The 21656-nt window shown below is 41.5% G+C and overlaps 1 protein-coding gene across 1 annotated transcript in view; it reads right to left on the reverse strand.

Annotated features, from left to right (window-relative positions):
* The window catches only part of Il2ra (interleukin 2 receptor subunit alpha), a 44048-nt gene extending 28609 nt beyond the window's left edge, over positions 1-15439 (reverse strand). The window contains exon 1 of the mRNA XM_023719791.1: positions 15236-15439. Coding sequence (XP_023575559.1) covers positions 15236-15299 — 64 coding nt within the window. The 5' untranslated portion in view covers positions 15300-15439. The remainder of the gene's footprint in view (positions 1-15235) is intronic.
* Positions 15440-21656: the final 6217 nt, after the last annotated feature.

Raw genomic sequence — 21656 nt, forward strand, 5'->3', positions numbered from 1 at the left:
AAATAAATAGATGATACTATATTCCTTGCAACATGGAAAAGCCAGAAGGTTATTACATTAGTGAGTTCTGGTTTATTCATATACTAGAATAATAAACAACAATTAAACATAAGCAGCATCATTAAAAAATTTCAAAAGCTAGGTTGTGAGAAAAAAGTTGCAAAAGCAAACGTATTATTTATGTATATTTGCAATATGAAATAAGCCAGTCATGTATTTTGTGCTGGGAGGTACAAGGCATGTTGAAGAGAACAATTACTTGAGGGGAAGAATTAGATGGAGTTGGAAAAGGGGGCACTTCCCTACATGCGCATCAGGTATTAAAAATAAACAGAAAGGAATGACGCAACCGAGGTAAAATGTAAGCATCTCCTAAATTCCGATGATCATCAATGATGCCTAGTAATCTAGTAATCTTTGTGCTTTTTTCTATTGTTTTGAATTTTAATAACTTAATATGGGGCTGGGGAGATGGCTCAGTAGAATAAGTGCTTCCCTGGAAAGCGCAAGGGCCTGAGTTCAATCCTCAGTTCCACAAAAAAACAAAACAAAACCAAAAAAACCCCTTAATATTTATAGAACAAATAGTTTTTTCATAACAACCTGTCAAGCCCTTAGATCACTGATTCTTTTCTAAAGCTTCTTTCCAGGAAGGTGACAAGTGGGGGTCTTTTCTCTTCATTTATGGATATGGAAATTTATTAGAGGAAGGAAATGTCCCTCCTCTGACTCCATGGTCCTCCCACAGCAGTCTGACTCCCAATTTTATTTCTCAAACGTACCTTCTCCATCACTAATCTCAACTCTCAGCAGTTGAATTCAGCAAACATGGTTAAATCTAAAGCAGCTTCCCAGAGGGAAATGGCATCATTATAGTGATGTGAAAATTTATATACACTTATAAGTAGAGCAAAGAACAGTATAGCCTAAAAGACTGTGATGGTATGGAGGATTTGTGTTGCAGTCACCTTCCAGCCACTGTTTTCCTTTTCTCTTTTTGCTTCCTAGTTTAGCTTCTAAGTGCAGTGCCTAAATCTTGCTGAGCTTCTTAGCATTTTTTTCACTGCACTACCTTAGCTCTGGTCATCCTTGAGCATTTGTGGCCTTTGACCCCAGTTTATCAGAGATTCCATATTGGCCAAGACTCTAATGCAAATCCGACACTGTGGTGGCCACTGGATGTGTCAGATGGTCAGAGTTTCCATACACCAAAAATATGCGACTCAAACACTGGTGCCTAAATGGACACTCATTATAAAAGCAAGCACAAAACAGGACAGTGGGTGAGAGACTTTCATTATTTTCTCTTTGAAACCAAAAAGGAGACAAGGAGAGGAAGCATTCCTCTGTCCAGCTGCCTCTACTGTCAGGTTTAGGCCTCTCAAATGCTTCAGTAAATGGACCGTTAGAGGTTGGTTAATTCTCCCGCCCTGAATCTCCTCAGTTGATAACAGGCTTCAGTGCATGAAAGAGTTAACCACAAGTTTACCACAGAATGTCAACCTGATTAAAATTAAAGTACTATCAGATAAGAAAAACAAAGGTGTGGGGGGAGTAGAAAGAAATATATTCGTGTTCTTTCTCTGAAATTTGAAGGCAATTTTCCCCTCAAATCTTGGAAACCAATTTCTTGACACAGAATCATATTTTTAGTAAAAATACACTAAATTTGTGACTCTCACCCACAGTTTCAGCAAATAGAATTTTCTGAGAAATTAAACCATATTGATGAGGAGATTTCAACTGGATATAAAGGGGACTTCCCCTGAGATTTTGAAGAAGGACCAGGTAGGTAAATATGGTGCAGGGTAAAGACTTAAGTCCACAAGGTGAAAGGAGAAACACCGAGCCTTGCTCCTCAGTGTGGCTCAGTCCTGCCAGTGTCTGACAAGGGTGGGTCACACTGACACATGCTGCCCTCAGGGCAGGCACACCACACACCTGTGCCCACACCCCCATGCCCTGCCCCGACAGTCACACTCATGGTCACGCTTGCACTCTGCGAAGCACAGTGACATTCAGGTGTGGGTGGGATTAGTGGGGTGGGGAGCACGACGCCAGAGGGTTACGCTAAGACTGCAGGTCACATGGAACCAAAAGCCCTTGACTGTGCTCCTGGACTGGCCTCCGAAAACCAAAAGTGTCTTGAAGGTTTTTGTAGAGGACTGCTCTGAATCATCTGCTGACTGGGCTGCCCCCAGCTACTGAGCTGGCCTGGCCCTTTAGCCAGTGCTGGCAGGAGATCAGCCTTCCATTGCCCCAGAATTTTTCCAAACCAGGTGGGGACAGTGGGCTGTGTCTCTACAAGTAGCCAGGACAAATGTAAAAAACGCTAACAAGAGCTAGTATGTCACCCAGTGGGTGTCAGAAGCATTGGCCCCTGGGGAAAGGCCAGCAGCTGACCTTGCTCAGGTGCTTTTCCAGGCCACTGAAAAACGCATCCATACTAGCCAAGACTCTAATGCAAATGAGACACTGTGGTGGGCATAAGTTATTTCCACAGCCGCCATGTGAAAGAGCTTCTTATTACTATTCATGAAAATTAGCATAATTATTATTTTACGTTATATTATATATCACAATTAAAATCCATAATAAAAATAATATAGTTGAAGTAAATAAGGTATATTATAGTCTGCAACAAAAACATACAGATAGGTCCTACAAGTGTATATAAAATGCTACAAGGGATGATCAAAAATGTGGTATATGGTTAAATTTTTAAAAAATGATGACAGTAGAAGACACATTGTATTTATCATACTCAAAATGCTCCCCCTTCCTTCCCCCCCCCTTCCTTTGAACATACTTAATCCCGTTGTTCTTGCCCCTTTTGGAAGAAGTTCTGGAGTTCTCTTTTGTGCCTGCCATTGTGAGCTATGGTAAATGCTGCTTCAGAATGCCACCCAACAGGAAGGCAGTCTGGTTAAAACCATGCACTGGGGGCCGGGGAGAAGGCTTAGTGGAATAAGCGCTTCCCTGGCAAGCGCAAGGGCCTGAGTTTAATCCCTGGTTCTGCAAAACAAAAACAAAAACCATGCACAGTGAGACTTCTGGCTCTTCCCCACAGTTTAAATGACTACGAAAGGGAGCTATTTAGAACCTATTCAGGACATCAAGGTAGTCACAACAGCTAAAGATGCTTATGAAAGAGGGTTGGTAGGACTGCTTCAGAAAATAAACTGTGTGAAGTTCTAGCAACTCACCAATTCATTTGTTTGGCCTTACTCAGGTCAGCCAGGATTCTCCAGAGAAGCAATGAATCAGCTGTACAGGGATGTATAGGAGGGGACTTCTAATGGCTTATGTGGTTATGGAAGCCAAGAAGTCCTAGAAGAGGCCATCCATAAGCTGAAAAGCCAGGAGAGCTGGTGCTCTAGTTCAATTTGAGAACCAGGAAAGTTTAGGTGTGATTTAGTCTGAGACCAAAGCCCTGAGACTGGAGGACCACCGATTCTGAAGTCCTGTGAGCTGAGGGCCAAAGTCCAGCAGAAACAATATTTGACGCAAAAGAAAGTGGATGTCCCAGCTCAGAAAGAGTCTCTATGCTCCTTCCATCTTTCTCTTTTATTAGGGCCCTCAGTAGATGGCACAATGTCCCTTCTTATTAAGGAAGGTAAGTTTTCTCTGCTCCATCTACAAATTAAATTTTTCTTCATCCTGATTAACTCAGCTATATCTCTGGGAAACATCCTCACAAACATCCAGAAATAAGCTTTCTCCTGCTTTCTGGAAATCCCTCAGCCCAGTAAGTTGACACATAGTTAACATTATACTCACACTGTGCTCACTAATTATTTTCTATCTTCTTAACTCCTGGTGGCTTGGCAGGCCTCCTGTTAGTTGTCTGCTGTCCCCAGGAGACTTCCTGGACCCTTGGAGGCAACCCTCTGCATTCCCAGACTAGCGTTCCCTTTCTTTACCCCATGTTCACTGTACCACCACCATCTCATCTCTTCCAACTTGGTTGTGCCTATGTGCAATGGCATGCCATGGTTTCTATAAAGAAAAGTAGAATTGCACAAGTTCCAAGCTGGGCTTAGAATTTCAGCCTATCAGACTCCCAACTTCATGAGTCCTTACCATTCTCTGAAGGTACTTTCTGGGTAGGAGGAATTTCAGTAGGCAGGTAGATATGTAGAAGACGATTCTAGTAATGAGAGTAGATTCCCCAGAGAGCCAAGCTTGGAAATCATAAGTGAGGAGATTTTGGTGAAGGACAAGAGGAGACCAGACAGTTTGGATGTGTTATGTGTGAAGTGCAGATAGATGGTCTATGTTGGAAGAAGAGGGAGTGTTGGGCAGATGACATGGATGTGAGTTCCACATGTGATGGAGAGTGGTCACAGCTCCTTGAACAAGGACAAAGATTCATGAGATTAATTTGAGGGTGGATCAAAGTGTGGCTTCAAGCACCCTTTCCTGGGCTGCTTCCTGTGTATGCGGTAGGAGCATGGATTCTGGTCAAATGGGCTAGTGAATTTCTGTCTCATGACCTCATTTTCCTCATCTGCCAAATGAGAATAGTGATAAGGTCTTTATCTTCTGGGACTATAATGAGAACTCCATGAGATAACAGATGCGGAGCATGTGGCTGGCTTGGGGAAACATTGAGCAGTTGTGATGGTTTCCAGGAGGAGGAGGTGGAGGGTGTCAGTCTGGGGCCCTTGTGGCGTTGGCATGCTCTGGCCTGCTGCTCCTCAGCACAGGCCTTTGAAAACCAGGCAAGAGAAATGGAACTTCAGAAACTGTAAGAGAGAAAAAGTGAAAGTGATGGTCTGGTGTGTGAGAAGCAGTGAAAAGCAGAAGTGAAGAGACCAGCAAGGACATAACATCGAAGTTCACACTCTCGTTGTGCGGTTCGCACAAGCTGGCTGGCAGCAGGAAGTCTGAGGAAACTGCCCCATTACTCTAAAGAGCCCTAAAACAATTTTGTTGGTTTTGCTTTCCACTTAAAATAAAGAGTTTTCTCTTTATGAAGGTTTTTTGTTATTGTTGTTCTAAATCAGGCTCTGAGAGAGGTGTCACTACCACAGGGCCGGAAGTAGATACCACACAGGGTACTCAGCTGGGTTGCAGGCTCTGTGGGTTTAATCAGCCAGGGAAGCCTGTGATGGCCTGCCCACAGCCTGTGAAGTGTCACAGTCAACATCCCCAAAACTTCTGGGAAACTCTCAGAGTGCCGCAGGAAGAGGCTGATGTCAACCTAGACGTCAGAGGACTTTGAACAAAACTTTAGAAACCATTCCTTTGCCCTTTACTTGGTAACATGATATAGTGATCTTTCACTGAGAAGATGGGCCAATTTCTTCAAGGCACTCATTTGATTAAAACATGTATATTTAGTATATATTTTAATGTTTCATCATTTATGAACATATTTTATGAAAGTCATTTATGTTTCATGAATATTTAAATTATATATATTTGAAAGGATACCAATTCTTTGCTTTAAAAAAACATAATAAGGGCTGGGACTATGGCTCAGTGGTAGATAGCCTTCTCAGTGTTCATGAGGCACTGGACTAGACTACCAGCATAGAAAGAAGAAAGAAGAAAAGAGAAAGAAGAGAGGGAGGGAAAGAAGGAAATAGAGGAGGAAGTGAGGATAAAGAAAAAAGTAAAGGAAAGGGAAGGAATAGGAAGGGAAGGAAAGGGAAGGAAAAGAAAAGAAAAGAAAAAGGGAGGAAGAGAGAGGAAAGAGCTGGGCCTGGTGGCACACGGGTGGATGAGGGAGAACGACTATGAAAAGCACAAGCCATCCTGGGCTACATACACAGTGAATTTAAAGTAAGCCTAGAAATATAACAAGATCCTGACTTAAAAATAAAAGACTTTCCCAAAAAACAAATAACCCCTCTCAACAACAAAGAGAGAGGACAACAAACAAACAAAAAACAACTGCATTGTATTAGTGTAAACCAGAGTAATGAGAGTCCTTCCCTTTGCACAGCTTTAAGATACAGAAAGAGGCCCAGATGTTGGCCGTGCGGCAGTTGATCAGCACTGTCTATAAATGGTGCTTGTAAGATTCTGGGGGCTGTGGGAAGAATTGGTTTGTTATTAAAAGAGCTTAAATGTTCCTACCTGAAATATTCCTAAGGGAATTTCTTGAACAAAGAAAACTGTATATCCTCTGTCTAAATTCAAAATGTAGGACACTTTGACAGGTGTTTGATTTTAATAACTTTAGTAGTTAAAAGCAGTAAAACAGAGCTCTCTACCTACTCTCTGTTCCACACATGAATGTCACCGAGAGGTAATTACTGACAGGATGTCTGGCAGGAGTCGTGAACGTCAGCCTGTGTGTTCTGTCAGCTCTTTATACTCGCGTCTCTGCACTTGGCTTGTGGCACGAGGGCCTTGTGATACATTTTCCTCCTGTCAGACAGTGATGTCTTGGAGGCCAACTATTGAGATGTACTCATCTCTGGTTCTCTAACCCTGTGTAAGATTCGTAGCAGTTATGCACTAAATATTCAGTGAGTGAATGAACAAAGAAACAGACAAATAACCGGAAGTCCTTCCCTAAGCAAGAGGTTGTCTTTCATCACCCTGAGCCCTCCCTCTTCCTCCTGTCTCATTCACTGTCGTCTCCACTGGTGCAGCCACTTTTCACATCTAGACCCGGAGCTATCCTTTACTTTTTTTTTTTTTTTTGTACTGCTGAGAGTACAGAAAGCAACAGGCTTCTGAAGAAGGTATCTATTTTGGTCCCAAACAGAAAAGAGTGGGTGATTCTGTGGGCAGAGACGGCAATTCCTGAACATGGTTGGTGACTCATGCCCAGAGGTGCTCAGAATTTCCTCTGTTTTGCGGCTACTAGGGCTGACTTGACTGTGATGCTTTCTTTGAAGCACAATCGAATGCAAGGAAGATACCTCAACTAGAGAGGTACCTGCTCTTTGAGGGTAGAAGAAGGGCTGAAGGCAAAGAAAAGGATCAAGAGAAGCCAGACTCCAAGGACCAGGCAGGGCCAGAGAGCTCCTAAAGGAGACTGAGTGCTCCAAGTAACCCAAGGAACCTGTGTGTGTGGTGGCTGTGGCACAGAGCTGTGGGCCAGAGCTTTTAATTTATGCAGAGCCATGAAGGGACATGTGGGACATAGCTTGGCGCATTCTTATCTCAACTTTTCAAGGCACAGATCCACTAGTTTGCTAATGTGGAACATGTATCCTTGACCCATACGGCAGTTTAGAATAGTAATAAAAAGGCAGGCATAGGACTGACTCAGATCCCAGCTTCCTTCTAGTTGTGTTGCACCTGGCAACTTATTTAACCTCCACAAGCCACACTTTGACCTGTGTAAAATTTGGACAAGAGTAAGACCTAACTTTTTTTTGAGTTGTAACCAAAGCAATACTATGTATCAGTGCAATACCTAGAAGATTGCACGTAGGCAGTGAACATTCGCTCTTGTCATACTCGTGATTGTTCCTTGGAACAAGGTTTAACGTCAACAAGCATGAAAGGTAAATAGGTATTAGGATCAGTATTTTCACGTGGGCTTGAAAAGCAACCATCTGCTTCTCAGCTCAAAACTTGGCTCTTTTGTTCATTTCTCTTTTGCTGTAGGAAATCAAGGCCCATTGGAGACTGGTTTCCACACTCTTCTAAAAAGGAACCAGTTACATCCTTACAGCTTTCTTTGTACTCCTCAGAAATACATTGCTCTAGCTTAGCATCACATGCCTATAATCCAAGCTACTTGGAAGGCTGAGGCTGGATGATTGCAAGTTCAAGGTCTATCTGGAAAACTTAGTGAGACTCTGTCTCAAAGTAAAATAAAAAGAGATAGGGATGTAGCTCAGAATGCTCTAATTTTAACCCCCCATCTCTTTCCTTCTTTCTCTCCTACCCCTCCCCCAACACAACTACTCTTTCAGTCTTTTTGGTGAGGTGGTGAATATCTACTTAACTGCAACTTGTCCAATTCCACAGAGTATTCTTACACTGTGTCTAGTATAGCAAGGAGACCCTGAGAAAGGTGAGACATCCAGCCACGTTTTTCACCTGGGGCAGGACTACCAGTGGCTTGTTCACAGGATCTGCATGCTTCTGACCCATATCTTAGCTCTTCCTTCCATTTTTCCCAGCACAGTAGCCTTCTGATCAACCCCCACCCGTGCTACTCACACTTTAGCGCTTGAGACTTTTCTGCTGCCCAAAGCCCTTCTGTATACAAGGTGCCTGGTACTGGCTTGACAGCTACTGGCCAAAGGCCTTGTGTGTTGGTGGCAGTATGGTAGGGAGGGAATGGGAAGTCAGGATGGAAGCCTGAGACTCCAGCCTTGGGGTATGCAAGTAGCTGATGCTGGGGCAGGGTGAGAAATTTCCATGTAGGGAAATAACACCCAGGGCTTCTTTGACTGTCAGCCAGGGGTGTTATGTGGTACTACTGGTCATGCCGTTTAACAATGATCATGTCAGGGAAATCTGCCTGAGACCAGTGACATCTACAGATACCACAGGATCAAAGTAAGATGATGTGCCCTCAAATCTTTTTGTTTGAGCAATGTTATTAATCCTTATCAGAGAATCACTAGGCCCTTAAAGCCTCATTGTGTTCAATATGCTCACCAAAAATGCATATACACATATGACAAATTTTCTTTAGTTTGCTACTCATGAAGTATGCTTGATGTATATAACTTCAGCAGAAATATTATAAAATTCTGCTCTTCAGGCCTAGAAGCACCATTTAGAGCTAGTTTAGCTCAGAGCTACATTCTCTGAGAAGTCTTTCCTTATTACCCAGATAACATGTTGCTTTGTTTAGTCTGATCATTTATGACATTATTTGGTCTTTTCCAGATTTGTTTTCTCATTTTAACTGCAAGTTCTGTGTGGATAGAAGCAATACATTTCTTCCATCATGTGATAGCCCAGCTGCTCAAAATGAGGTCCGTGTGCTAGCAGCAAAAGCTCTCTATTGAAGCCTGTCTGCGCTAGGATCTTAGGCAGCAAATTCAGCCCTTCCAAACCAGACCTCAACTGACTTGCAAATGTGTTATACTTTGAGAAGTACTCTGTGTTCTCAGTGAGTAGAACTAGAATAACAGAACTATCCAACCATGAGAATCATCATTTTGTCTCCCTAATGTCATACAATGCAATCCTAACTGCATCTTAAATCATTTGAGAAACTTACCACAAATGTTAATGTTATTTCTAGTACTTCTCCCCAGAGAGTCTGACTTCATTGGTCTTAAAAGTCTGAATATCACTTTTAGAATATTCTAGATGCACACTCTAATGTGCAGTTGGTGTCGGGAACCTTTGCTTCAAAAATGTTTCCCAGTGAAATTTATGCATTCTTACTGATGAAAATAAATTGCAGAGTACCTTAAAGTCAGTCAAGTTGCCAATAGCTATCTGAAGAATCTTAGAGGATAAATACCAAAAATTTCTAGAGGTAATTGTAAAATTATTTTCCACTAAATGAGTGACTTACTGGAAAACATGGTGGAGAAATCAGTGATGGGGCATTAATTCATTTGCAAATACAGTTGGCTTTCCCTGGACAGACTTTAAGACAGGAGCTGCTCAGCATTTGTTTCTCTCCATTGTTCAACCATCAGCAGATCTTGTTCATCTCTATAATTCTAATGCAGGAATGGATAGATGATGGAGTATCACCTCAAATCCGTGTAAAGATGTGCCAGGAGTACTGGGCTAGAATTTAAAAGGCCTCGATTTCAGTGTCATCCTTATTTGAACATGCTCACAGATGAAGGGCTTATAATTTTTTGAAGCAATCAATTGAATTAAGGCCCTTTCTCCTTTCCTCCTAGTGAATGACTCAGGATAAAGAGAAAAGAGGTAAATTCCTGTTCAGATAAAAGCTCTCTTGTGAGAAACAAGGACACTACGAACAGAAGGGTGTTTACCAAGCAAAAGACTAACAGTGCTGCAGGTCTGTCTGTGCAGCAGCTTTGCCTTGACACGCACCTCTGCAGCCATGCAGAAGCAGTGGGTCACATACAGTGCTGAGCAGTACGTCTTAAGAGCTGGAAATAACCTACAATGAGCTCTCAGGTTTTGGTAGGCTGACATTCATGATCTCTTCACCCTGACCTTGTTGAGTATGTCTTCAACAGGAAAAATTTTGTACTTCCAAAAGTACCCTCACTTGAAAATACTTTTTTTCCTTTTCTTCTCTCTCTCTCTCTCTCTCTCTCTCTCTCTCTCTCTCTCTCTCTCTTTCTCTCTCCCCCCTCTCTCTTTCTCTTTCTCTCTCTTTTCTGAGACAAGGTCTCACCATGTAGCCCAGGGCAGCCTCAAACTCATGACAATCCCCCTGCCTCAGCCTCCCGAGTGCTGGGATTACAGGCATGAACCACTATACCCAGATGAAAGTACTTCAAATTTTTTTTTTTTTGTATTTAGTACAGGGTCTACAGGGTCTCATTACACAGATCCGACTCGTAGTGATTCTTCTATTTTTAGCTCCTAAGTACTGGGATTACTGGCACGTGCCACCATGCCCAGTGTCTGAAAGTACTTTTGAAATAGAGCTTTTTTTTCTTTTCGGAATTCTTGACATAGAGTGATAGGACTGGAAAGGAATTCTGAGGTTTCTTGGTCTACTTCCCTTCACAGAGAGCAGTTTGACAAGATTTCTGCATTTCTTCTCTTCATTCCCCACCGATATCACTAGAAAGTGCCTTGCTCCATTTTCCTCTTCCAGAAAAGTTTGTTTTCTTCCTCCTTCTATTCCCCACAAATCTCAATTGGCATGGCACATTTCCCAGAGGAATTCTGTTTATCTGTAAAATTCTTATTCATCATTGGGCAACTAAGGAAGTAGGGAATTACTGTGAATAGCCACTGTGTGGAGGAATAGCGTGCTTTAAGGGTGTCTATACCCTGAAATGACTTCCATAAAACATTACAGAGTGACATCCAGAATGCCAAGGCTTGAGTACGGTGGTGCACACCTGCAATTCCAGCACTTCGGAGGCTAAGGCAGAATGATCACTGTGAGTTTGAAGCCAAACTAGGCTACATACTGCATTCAAAGCCAGTGTGGACTGCACAGTGAGGCTCTGCCTCAAAAAAATATTTTTTTAATTTAAAAAATTTTTCAGAGTACCAAGGCTTTAGCCAAATAAATTCTTTTTTAAAAAAGATTTATTGGGGGCCGGAGAGATGGCTCAGTAGGATAAGCGCTTGACTGGCAAACGCAAGGATCTGAGTTCAATCCCTTGTTCCGCAAAAAAAATAATAAATAAATAAATAAAATAAAATAAAATAAAAAAGATTTATTTACTTGGTACAGGGTATTGTTATGTAGCTCAAACTCATAGTGATCCTCCTATCCCAGCCTCCCCAGCATTGGGATTACAGGTATGCACCACCACAACTGGTGTCAGTGACTGGCACGGTGCAGAACTGGCACGGCAAGCGGTACCAGGGATCGAACCTAGGTCCTTGCCCTCCCCCAGGCAGGTGCTTAGACCACCAAGCTATCTTCCTAGCCCTAGCCAAATAGATTCAAGGAATCCCTGGAATGAGTGGCATGGTGGAGCTGTAGAGTACATTAACTATTCTTCACTAGCATCTCTAATTGATGAATCCGTAAAATCAGTTGTTTGGTACCAAAATGTAGAACTGATTCTTTTCCTTTCAGTTCTCAAGTCTAAAAGAAGAAAGAGAGCACATGTACAGACAATATACCAAACTGCACATTTAAGACATACTATTTTAAAGAAAGTAGTGGCTGTTTTATAAGGTATTTTCAATGCATATTAAAATCCTACCACTTCAAGTCTGGCTTGAGGAAGCAAAACACAGTAGCAATAATTTTGGGGGATCTAGAACAACTCAAGGATTAAATGTGAAGGGTAAAACATTGGTGGGAAACTCCAGTATGAGCAAAAGTCCTTATAAGAAGGGATAATTAGACAAACACACTGCCATAATGGTTTTCTGTGCTTTTTTGAGTCTAGGAGATAAAGATTTGATCATAGAATTCCTAGAACAAAAGAGAGATCATTAAGAGACATGTAAACACTCAGAATTTCCACAATTCGGAGAAAGATGCCTTTAATAATGTGCTGTGTTGGTAACATCAGGAGAATTCTCTTTTTAACCACATCCCAGGACCCAGTAATATAGAGAATAAAAACACTCAAATTGACTAATACATCCCCTGGACCTCATCACAACTTTAAGTGGTGGCTTTGGAAATTTTCAGAATGAAAAATCTGCCTTATGAATCAGCTAGAAATTGTATCTCTTGACTGTTCACTTGATTTTTTAAAAAAGAGATCTCCCATCCCTAAGGCCTGAAAAAGTCTTAGTTTGTTTAAGGTTAGATTCCTCTTAGAAGAGAAAGTCTGAGATGAGATTATTTCTTCCCCTGGAGTGAGTGATTCCTGCACCATCTATTGGTGCCATAAACTCAATCCATTTTATTCCCTTTTTTGCCTCTGAGCTATTTGAAGAGCCTCACACCTATTTCCAAGCACCAGATCTCATCTCCCTCTACTTTAAGCCAGAGTAACCTCTGACCCTGTTGGCAGTGCACCAAAAGGGCATAAACCAAGAAGCTCTGGCCCTGTCAGCGCTTGTGTGGTTCTGGGTTTTGGGTTCTTTATCTACAACCTCATCATATCCACACTGCCAAGTAATTTTATTTATTTTTATTTTTTTGATACAGGGTCTTGGTAGCAACTCAGACTCATGGTGATCTTCCTGTCTCAGCCTTCCTAGTGCTAGGATTACAGGGGTGTACCACCACATCCATTTTCAATGCCAGCACAGTTTGCTCGGTGTTCTGGAGCCAGCACAACATGCCACACCAGGACTCGAACTTGGGTTCTTGCTCTTGCCAGGCAGGTGTATGAACCATCTCTCCAGCCCACGAAGTTGTTTTAGAGTAGGATAAGAACTATATGTCTGCCACATGGAAGGTCTTAGGAATCATAGTTTTTAAAGTTTTATAACAGGTTTTTATTGCTTATCCAAATGAATTTTAAGAGTTTCAACTTGATATCAAAGGCTTTGGGTCATTTATTTGACTTCACCCTACATTTTTAGTCTTGTTTTGTTTCTTGGGCTTTTCATTTTTTTTAATGTATTTGGTACAGGGTCTCACTACACAGCTTGGACTCATAGTGATCTTCATGTTTTCAGCCTGCCCAGCGCTGGGATTATAGGCGTGCACCACCATGTCAGGTCTTGGTGGCCGGCTCAGCCGGCCTGGGGGTGGGGTGGGTGAGCCATGTGGTGCCGGGGATTGAACCCCCATCCCTGTGTTTGCCTAAGAGGTGCTTAGTCTGATGAGATATTTCTCCAGGCTCTTGAGATTTTTGAGACAGGGTTCTGCTATGTAGTTCAGCTGGCCTTGACCTCATTGTGTAGTCCATGGTGATCTGCCTGCCCCCGCTTCCGAAGTGCTGGGATTACAGGTGTGTGCTACTACAGCCAGCTTTACGTTTTAATTCTCAATTCATGATATCCTCACATCCCTATTTGGTGCAGAGAACACAGCAGGCCACTTGTTTTCCTCTAATTGTTGCCTGAGTCTTTGTATATCATTTCTATCTGGGATCTACACTTACAGAAATATCCCAGTCCCTTGAGGCCCTATTCACCTGTCACCATCCCAAAGCCTTCTTTGTCAACACCACAGTCCTGTAGAAGGCATCGTAGGCCAGTTTGCATTACTGTTAGTCTACCTATGCTTCCCTTCTCCTGGCAAGGTAGAAAGCTTTTAAAGGTCAGCACCCTGTTATGTTCATATTTTTATTTCCTACAGTGTTGAAAAGGAACTTATGATGTATTCAATAGAGTTTTGCAGGACTGAGTAAAAGAAAGTATGCCTGTGATATTTCACTTGCTCCTTTGTCTCCAAAACCATTGTAATCCTCAGTTAGATCATTTAGGGTTAGTAAGAACCCAAGTTGGCTGCAAATCTGTTCCCAGCAATAGGACAGGATTGATTGCAAAGCTTTTGCTGTTGTAGCTTGGACAAATCTGGCAAAGACCCTGCTGAGGAGGAATTACATTACAGCCCTTGCTAAAACCATTGCCCTCTTACTCCAAAGGAAGCAAGCTCCTGTAAGCAGGTCAGCAAAGCACCCAACTCAAGTAGCACTTCCCCAACAATCAAACAAATGTTTGCATGCGATTTTTTTTTCCTTTAAACAAACAAACAAACAAAAACCCAAAAAACAAAAACCAAAAAACAGTGACAAGGTTTATTTGAGAAAGTAAAGATAAAGAGTAAGGGAAGGAACTGGCTCTGCAGAGTAAGCTTGGGGTGAGTTAAAGGGGAAAAAGCAAGATGAAAGAACACGCTGGAGAAATCAGGGTGCAGATTGTGAGGAAAGCCAGCCACAATACCCATTTTTCCCTTCCTAACATTTTTTCCTACAGCCAATCAGGAGTCTATTTCTAGACATTAAGGATATGATATTATAGACTTTAAAAAATGTATACTGTTAAAGCTTATCTATTTTTCTGGGTTGTCAAGGGAAGATATTAGAAAATTCATACAATTAAGAAGGATGGTTTGAGGTATTAAATACTTGAGTTCTATTTGTTAAAAAAAAATCTGAGAAAACCCAAGATGATTAAATTAGCACATATAGGCACCTTTTTATACATATTCACATCATATATAAACAGAAATGTAGAAAAAATAATTTCTGAAAGTATGTTGATTTTTTTTAAGTTTCTATTAAGTTGCACTTCTAAGAAATTTTCTAGGTATTATTTGTAGAGTCTGTAAATCCATCCTTAAAGCTAACTTTTCTCGGAAATGTTAAATATCCTATATCTGAGTTATTGATGTCTCAGGCCAATTACCCTGGACTTAGACCCATAAAAGCCTTTGGATTTTTTGTTTTGTTTTTGGTGAAACTGGGGATTGAACTTAGGCCCTTGTGCTTGCCAGGGAGGCACTTATTCCACTGAGCCATCTCCCCAGCCAGAGCCTTTGGTATTTATTACACTACCATTTGAGAAGGTGAGAGAGGGGCTGTAGAGAAAACTAAATTCTGTTCCTCTCTGGATTAACTACCAAAGTTGTATATAATATGAGAGCCTCATTCAGTGCTTTATAAATTGGGGACCACTGAGGCATAAAATGAGGCCCCAGTAGGTCATAGACAAGATTCAGTTTCTTTCTCAGGATTTTCTCCTTTGAGCCCTTTCTGCTACTGAGCCTGGGAAGGAACATTCATGAGCCTTCCCAAGATTCAGAGGGCAGTTCATGGCCCCTTACCTGTCAAGTGGCCTGGTACCATGATAAATGTGAGTAATCCCCATGTCAGCAAGCGTGGCTCCATCTTCCTGGCACTTGGGATCAGCTTAGGACAGTACACGGGCGGTGTTTTCTGCTGTATGCTGGCTGGCTCTTAGTCTCTTTCTTGCATGGCTCTGGAAGGACGCCAAAGGAAAGGATCAGTCCTCATGGGTTGTCATCTTGGTCAGTTCATCCAGTGTCTGTGACAGTCAGGAGCTGCTCTCTTTAAGTATTACACTGGGTGCTCAGCCAGGAAATTGTGCTACCACTCTGTTCTCTGATCTCAAATATAGGAAGGTTTTTTTTGATGACAATATAGTTTGCGGTAATTTTTCAAACCAGGGTTTTTTTTCAAGTTCATCTGCTGGAAGGTGTGGGCTGGGGTTGGTGAGAAGGATTCAGCTTCATTTTGAATATTTATCAAGCTTCCCCCAAGAAAGGAAAGGGAGATTCCCTTGCTCTTGAAGGAGAGGTGAGCAAGCACTTCTTAGCAGTGGTCTCATTTGTTGTTTTGTAAGCTGAGTCCCCCCCCCACCCCCCAGCTTTTCAGCTTCCTGAAGAGCCAGCAGAGTCACAGGGGACAGAACAATAAAGTCACAAGAGTGTGGAAGACAGCCTCGGCCCTAGACAGGCATTAGGGACCTGATTCTGGATCTGTTTCACAAGTCTAGCAGGCTTTGCAGCTGGGATGTTCAGACTATTAAGAAGAAAGCAGCTGAGCGGTACGCAGAATTCATTAGTAATTTTCTAAGATTTATAATTGGTACTAGCCAAAATCATTTCATCATGGTGTCTTAGGTTCCAAAAGTCATTTTGACATGATAAAAAAAAAAAAAAAAAAACCTCTCAATCTGTCAGATGTGCCAAGTTTGGGGTGTCGCAACATGAAGGAATTAAGTGGAGAATCAAAGGAGGAAGTTAGGAGAGTTTTATTGGAAATAAGAATAGCTCCTAAATTTCCAGGAGGAGTTCTGAGTAGTTGGCTACCAAGGCTCTTTGTCAGGATAATTTATGCAGCAAAATCACATGGGTCAAACTACAATCAACCTACAGGATGACAAGTTATAGTCACTTAGCTAATGATCCAATAAGGAAATGAGTCAGGTAGTAAGCATATGGGAAAATAATGAGGGCATTCTTAGAAAAAAAAGCGAGTGTGGATCCGGATGTTCTGGTTACTTACTTATAAGTCCAATGTTCATCTGAGCCCGCTGGACCACTTGGTGCTGATTACAGTATCATCACATGTTGCTGTAAGAAGGAAGGTTCTCACCTGGAGGCCCTCTTTGGATTGATCTCTAACCACGCTTTTGGTGTGTTTTCATTTTGTACACTGATTTCCTCGAGGGTCCAATCCCTTTCTGACTACCTATTGATTTCTATCTAATGTAACTGTCTATAATGATTTTATGAGGTGCTTTTTTTTTTTTTTTTTTGGTGGAACCAGGGATTGAACTCAGACCCTTGCTCTTGCCAGGGAAGCGCTTATTCTACTGAGCCATCTCCCTGGCCCCTAAGAGATATTTTGATACAGGGCCGCCAAACTTTTCTTTCACTTGAATGATCCTACTAGAGATGGAAATTGGTTCTGAACTTCAGATTTTTTAGGGAGTAAAATTCAATCTTGCTTATTTATTTTCCAGAGCTCTTTCCTGGTTTTCATGAAATGATTGACTATGTTTTTTGACCTGGAAATCCATTCCCATTATCAATCATGTACTTGCAGTAATGATACAGTTTTTAAGATGTTAGGAAGCAAGAAGACACTGACAAAGAAAGACCCCCTGGGAAGCCATGCAACTCATGATTTAAGGATGCTCTGCCCTTCCCCTTAGCACTGTCCCAGATAGACAACTGACTACTACTGAGAAGAGACTTGGCACTGTGAAAATCAACCCAGTGGGCTCAGGCCAAGTACTGGAACTTAGGGGTGAGGGGGAAGGTGACCTGTTCCCTTTTGGAGGATGGAGTACTTAAAAATGTGATAATATTCTCTGTTAAGATTCCAGATAACTTCATTGCTGGGAATACTTGCAACTGTTTTTTGACAGCAATTCTTATTATCCCTAAAGTCTATTCCTAAAGAACTTTCTAGCTATTGTTACCAGCATATAGTTTAAAAAATTTACACAGAAACTGGGAGAATAACATAGACAACTTTTCTTCCTAAACTATTTGAAAGTGGTGAGTATTCTATCACTCTTAAACACTTGAACTTCTGGGCTGGTGAGATGGCTCAGTGGTCTAAAAGCACCTACTTAGAAAAAGCTTAGCAAAGCACAAGGACCGCGGTTCAATCCCCAGCACCACATGCCAGCCAGCCCCGCCCCCTGGTGGGCTGAGCTGGCCACACACACACACACACACAAATAAATAATAAATAAAAATAAATAAATTTAAAAAAAAACAAAAAACACTTGAACTTCTTACAAGTGAGCATATTCTCTAACATCAAGACAATATAACTATCAACATTAAAATCGGAAAATATTATTGTTGCCTTACTATCATTAAATCCACCAACTCAAGCATTTCTAGTTTGCTTTGTTCTTGTTATTTGTTTGATTTTGCCTTGGGGGGGCATAGTTTCACTATGTAGTTCAGGCTGGCTTTGAACTCACTACGTAGCCTATGCTGACTTCCAATTTGTGGTGATCCTCCTGCCTTAGCTTCCTGAATGCTGGAATTATAGGAATGTGCCATAACACAGGCATATTTTATTTCTCCCTTTTTCTTCTTTCTCTTTCTCTTTTTCTTCTTTTTGTCCTCCTCTTCCTTTTCTTTTTCCTCCTCTTCTTCTTGCCCTCTTCCTTCTCCTTTTTCCTCCTCTTCCTTCTTATCCTTCCTTTCTTCCTCTTTCTTCTCTTCTCTCTGATCTCCTTCTCCTTTAAGGTACTGAGGGTGTACATTCATTGCTCTAAAGGGCAAGAGTGTAATAGTGAACAGATTCACAGAGACCCTGAGGATAAGGGAAGGAATATTTGCTATTTGAAATTCTCATATTTGTTTCTCCTTTATGCAAATAAAACAAAAAGATAGTTGTCCTAGCATAACCTCACTTGGACTGGCTCTAGATTTAAACTGCTCTATCAATTGTCATTTGGTTTCCTACAGGAGGTATATGGAGAATTGAAAATAATACTTTTCTGATGGCTCATGCAGACAGCGACAGATTCAAATGAGGTACTGAAAGTAGCATTTTCTGATTGGTTTTATGTACAGTGGTCAGGAGCCAGGCCTAGGGTCTCTTCCCTCATTTTCCCTTTGAGAGATGTAATCCTCATAATGTTTTATGGGATGCAGATGAATCTTCTTATAACTGTTTCCTGCTGACAGAGGCTGTAGGTCATTCCTACTGGATATGCCTTGGAATGTTGTGGCTTTCTGGCCAGGCTGGTAAGAATGGGAAAATGGATACTGCCTATAACACAGAGACTGTTGAGCTGCCTGTTCAAAGGGAAAAGCTAGGTGAATCCACAAGCCATCAGGAAAGTCATGGCTTGTGGTCTAGACCATCATGTGAAATCTTGAAAGGACAAATTTGCTATTAGGTGGAGGGGGCAAGAGACACATATGACAAGGAATAGGATGACATGAAGTGGTCCCAAGAGAGGAATTCAGAGATTTTAGGAAAGTAAGTTCAAAGAGGATCAAGGCATCTTGAGGAATAATTCAGAATATTTCCTGGTCTATCTTAAAAATGAGTTGGATAGATCAGCAGTTAGAGATTATTTTTCCATGATACCATTTGGGAGAAGTTTACTAAGGAGTTTTATTCTTGCCTTCCCTTGGGGAGGAAAGCATGGCAAAGAGGGATATTGGAAAGACTACTGGAAGTCTGAGAGTTGTATCACGGCAGGATCACCACATTATGGATTCTACTAAAACCAGAAGTCCCCAAATAGGTGCCTATATGAGCTAGGGTGCATCAGGGATATTAATAACTCTATTCATTTGCCCCCCAGACATAGTATGGGACTCTTGCTTTTTGAAGAGGAGCCTCAGATTTTTCCAGAGGTTCACAGAAGTAGCTTTCTTTTTTTGGTTGATTTTTTACTCAGACAGTTCAGGTGGGGCTGGCTTTATTCTAGAATGGTGAATCCAGCTATCTGCCTTGTCCCCTTTACTGAAGTGGGTGTGGCAAGGATCACTGAAAAGGGACCTTGCCATTTGGATTTTAATTCGTCTGCAGGAGCCACTTCTTTTCAAGCTTTAATAAACACTTGGTCTCTACAGAAGATATCAGGTGGTTCCTCTGGCTCAAAAACTGGCAGGGCTTTGGTCCCACCTAGCTGGATAGACTTTTATACTTGGCCTAGATTAATAAGATATTGTAAAAGCTTGTGGTCTCTGGGTACACTGCCATATCAGAAGATACAAAACACCTCCCATAAAACATTTTAAGTGGACCCATATTTAATCCAATGTTTCGAATCTTCATAAGTGAGGGCTATTGGCAATAATTGGAGCCATGACTCAGAAGTCTCTGGGCAATGTGCAGCCACAGTTTATTCAGGGTCTGGTTGACTTGACATTTATGAAAACTGAGGTCTCCATGCAGAATGGAGATGGTACTTTATTCCTAAAGCCTTTGACAGAATTGGAGAACCCACCCTCTATTTTAATAGGCAGTCCCTTCTAGTAAGGGAATAGAACACTGTGGGACAATTAACAACTCATGTTTGAACACTTGATCCTGGAATTGACATGTCAAAGCAAGAGTAAAGAAGCTCTGACTACTGCTTCACTCTGCCATAATCATGGAGATAGATCTAGAAGAGTTTTCCAGAGAAGGAAGTTAAAACATAGTAAGCCACTTATGTGCCTATAAGGACTTGAGTCTGCCTACTCATACATCCTGTGTCTGTTTCTCCTGAATCTAACCTCAAATATTTATGGAAAACTTTTTCTAATCTGCTATGAATGATCGCTGGATTTTCCTCATAATTAACAGGTTTCCTTATTGCTATGGCTTGTGTTTAGATGCTCCCCAAAGCCCATGTAGGCTTAGGTGGGTCTTTTTCAGAGGAGGCTGGACCTAGAGTGTGTGATCCTGGGATTATAGATGTGTGATTACTCAATCATCCACTGATTTGTCTTGCCCCACCTTAATCCCAGTGGGCTAGAGTATAAAATGGACAGAAAAAAGCTGCTAAGGTCCCCTGCTTGCTTTGCTGCCTGCTCTCCACCATGAACTATATCTCCTTCGTGGTGCTTGTCTGACATGTTATACTACCTTGGAGTCGGCTGACTATGGACTGAAACTTCTATAGTGAGCCAAATAAATATTTTCTTCTTTGACTTTGGGAATCAGGTATTTTGTCTCTGCAATGAGAAAAGACAATAATGCATCTCTTTATTCCCAAAACAAGTATGGTCAGCCAGGTATGGTGGCACACACCTGTAATCCCACCATTTGGGAGGCTGAGGCAAGAAGAGTGCCATAAGTTTGAGGTTAGCCTGAGTTCAAGGATAGCCTAAACTACATAGGAAGACACTACCTCAAAAAAAAAAAAAAAAAAAAAAAAGAGTGGTCATTATTTTAGGTCTCATATTTAATGCATCCCCAGTATTATAGGCCCACTGAAGCTCCATTTTTCTACCAGAGATCTCTGATACAGTCAGTGGCACTGGTGCCCTCCTTTTTTCCCTCTTGCACTCTCTATACCCTCAGCCCACTATGTCTCCTTAAATACCAGAGTGAATCCCTGGCTGGATCCATCTGTTTGAAGAAAAGTATTGCTCCTGTTTGTCCTGATATTAAAAGATTTTAGCAATTTTTAAGGCAGCAGAGATAGAAGCTTATTCTTCCATATTTAAGGGGGAAAAACTTACAAGTACGAAGGTTGGGTTTGCTGTCTCTAGGCTCAAACACTGCAGCTGTACTTTCACATACTCCCAACAGGTTGGGGCGGGTGGGTTTGTTGACCCTCATTTTCTATTGTTTGTTTGCTCAAGCCCTCAGACATATATTGCAAAATTACCTGAATTTTTATGAGAAAAAAATGGGAAATAGATTTGTCCAGATTTAGAAGGGAAGAGAGGAGGTTCATATGTTCCCTGAAAGTGGAAACTGTAGCTCTTATCTATAAGGGCAAGATTTCTGGGATCCATAAGATGGTTGGGAAACCTGTCAGAAAAGTGAATTGAAGAGACAGGAAAAGGAATATTGTGGGACTGTCCTGCTTCAAAGTTGTATATGGTGAGATTTTTGGACTTATGTGCAAACAAGAGAAGCATAGAATTCTTTATCCTATTTTTAAAATATAATCTAATTTTTAAATGTTTTTTTATCATATCATGTAGGGACTTGAAGTTCAACATATCAATACTTGATGAAAAATACCTGTTCCTTATTATGCCTAAGATGTTTGAAATGCAGTGAGATAGTGAGGTTAAG

Source organism: Octodon degus, unplaced genomic scaffold, assembly GCF_000260255.1.
Source record: "Octodon degus isolate 3935 unplaced genomic scaffold, OctDeg1.0 scaffold00071, whole genome shotgun sequence".
NCBI lineage: Eukaryota > Metazoa > Chordata > Mammalia > Rodentia > Octodontidae > Octodon > Octodon degus.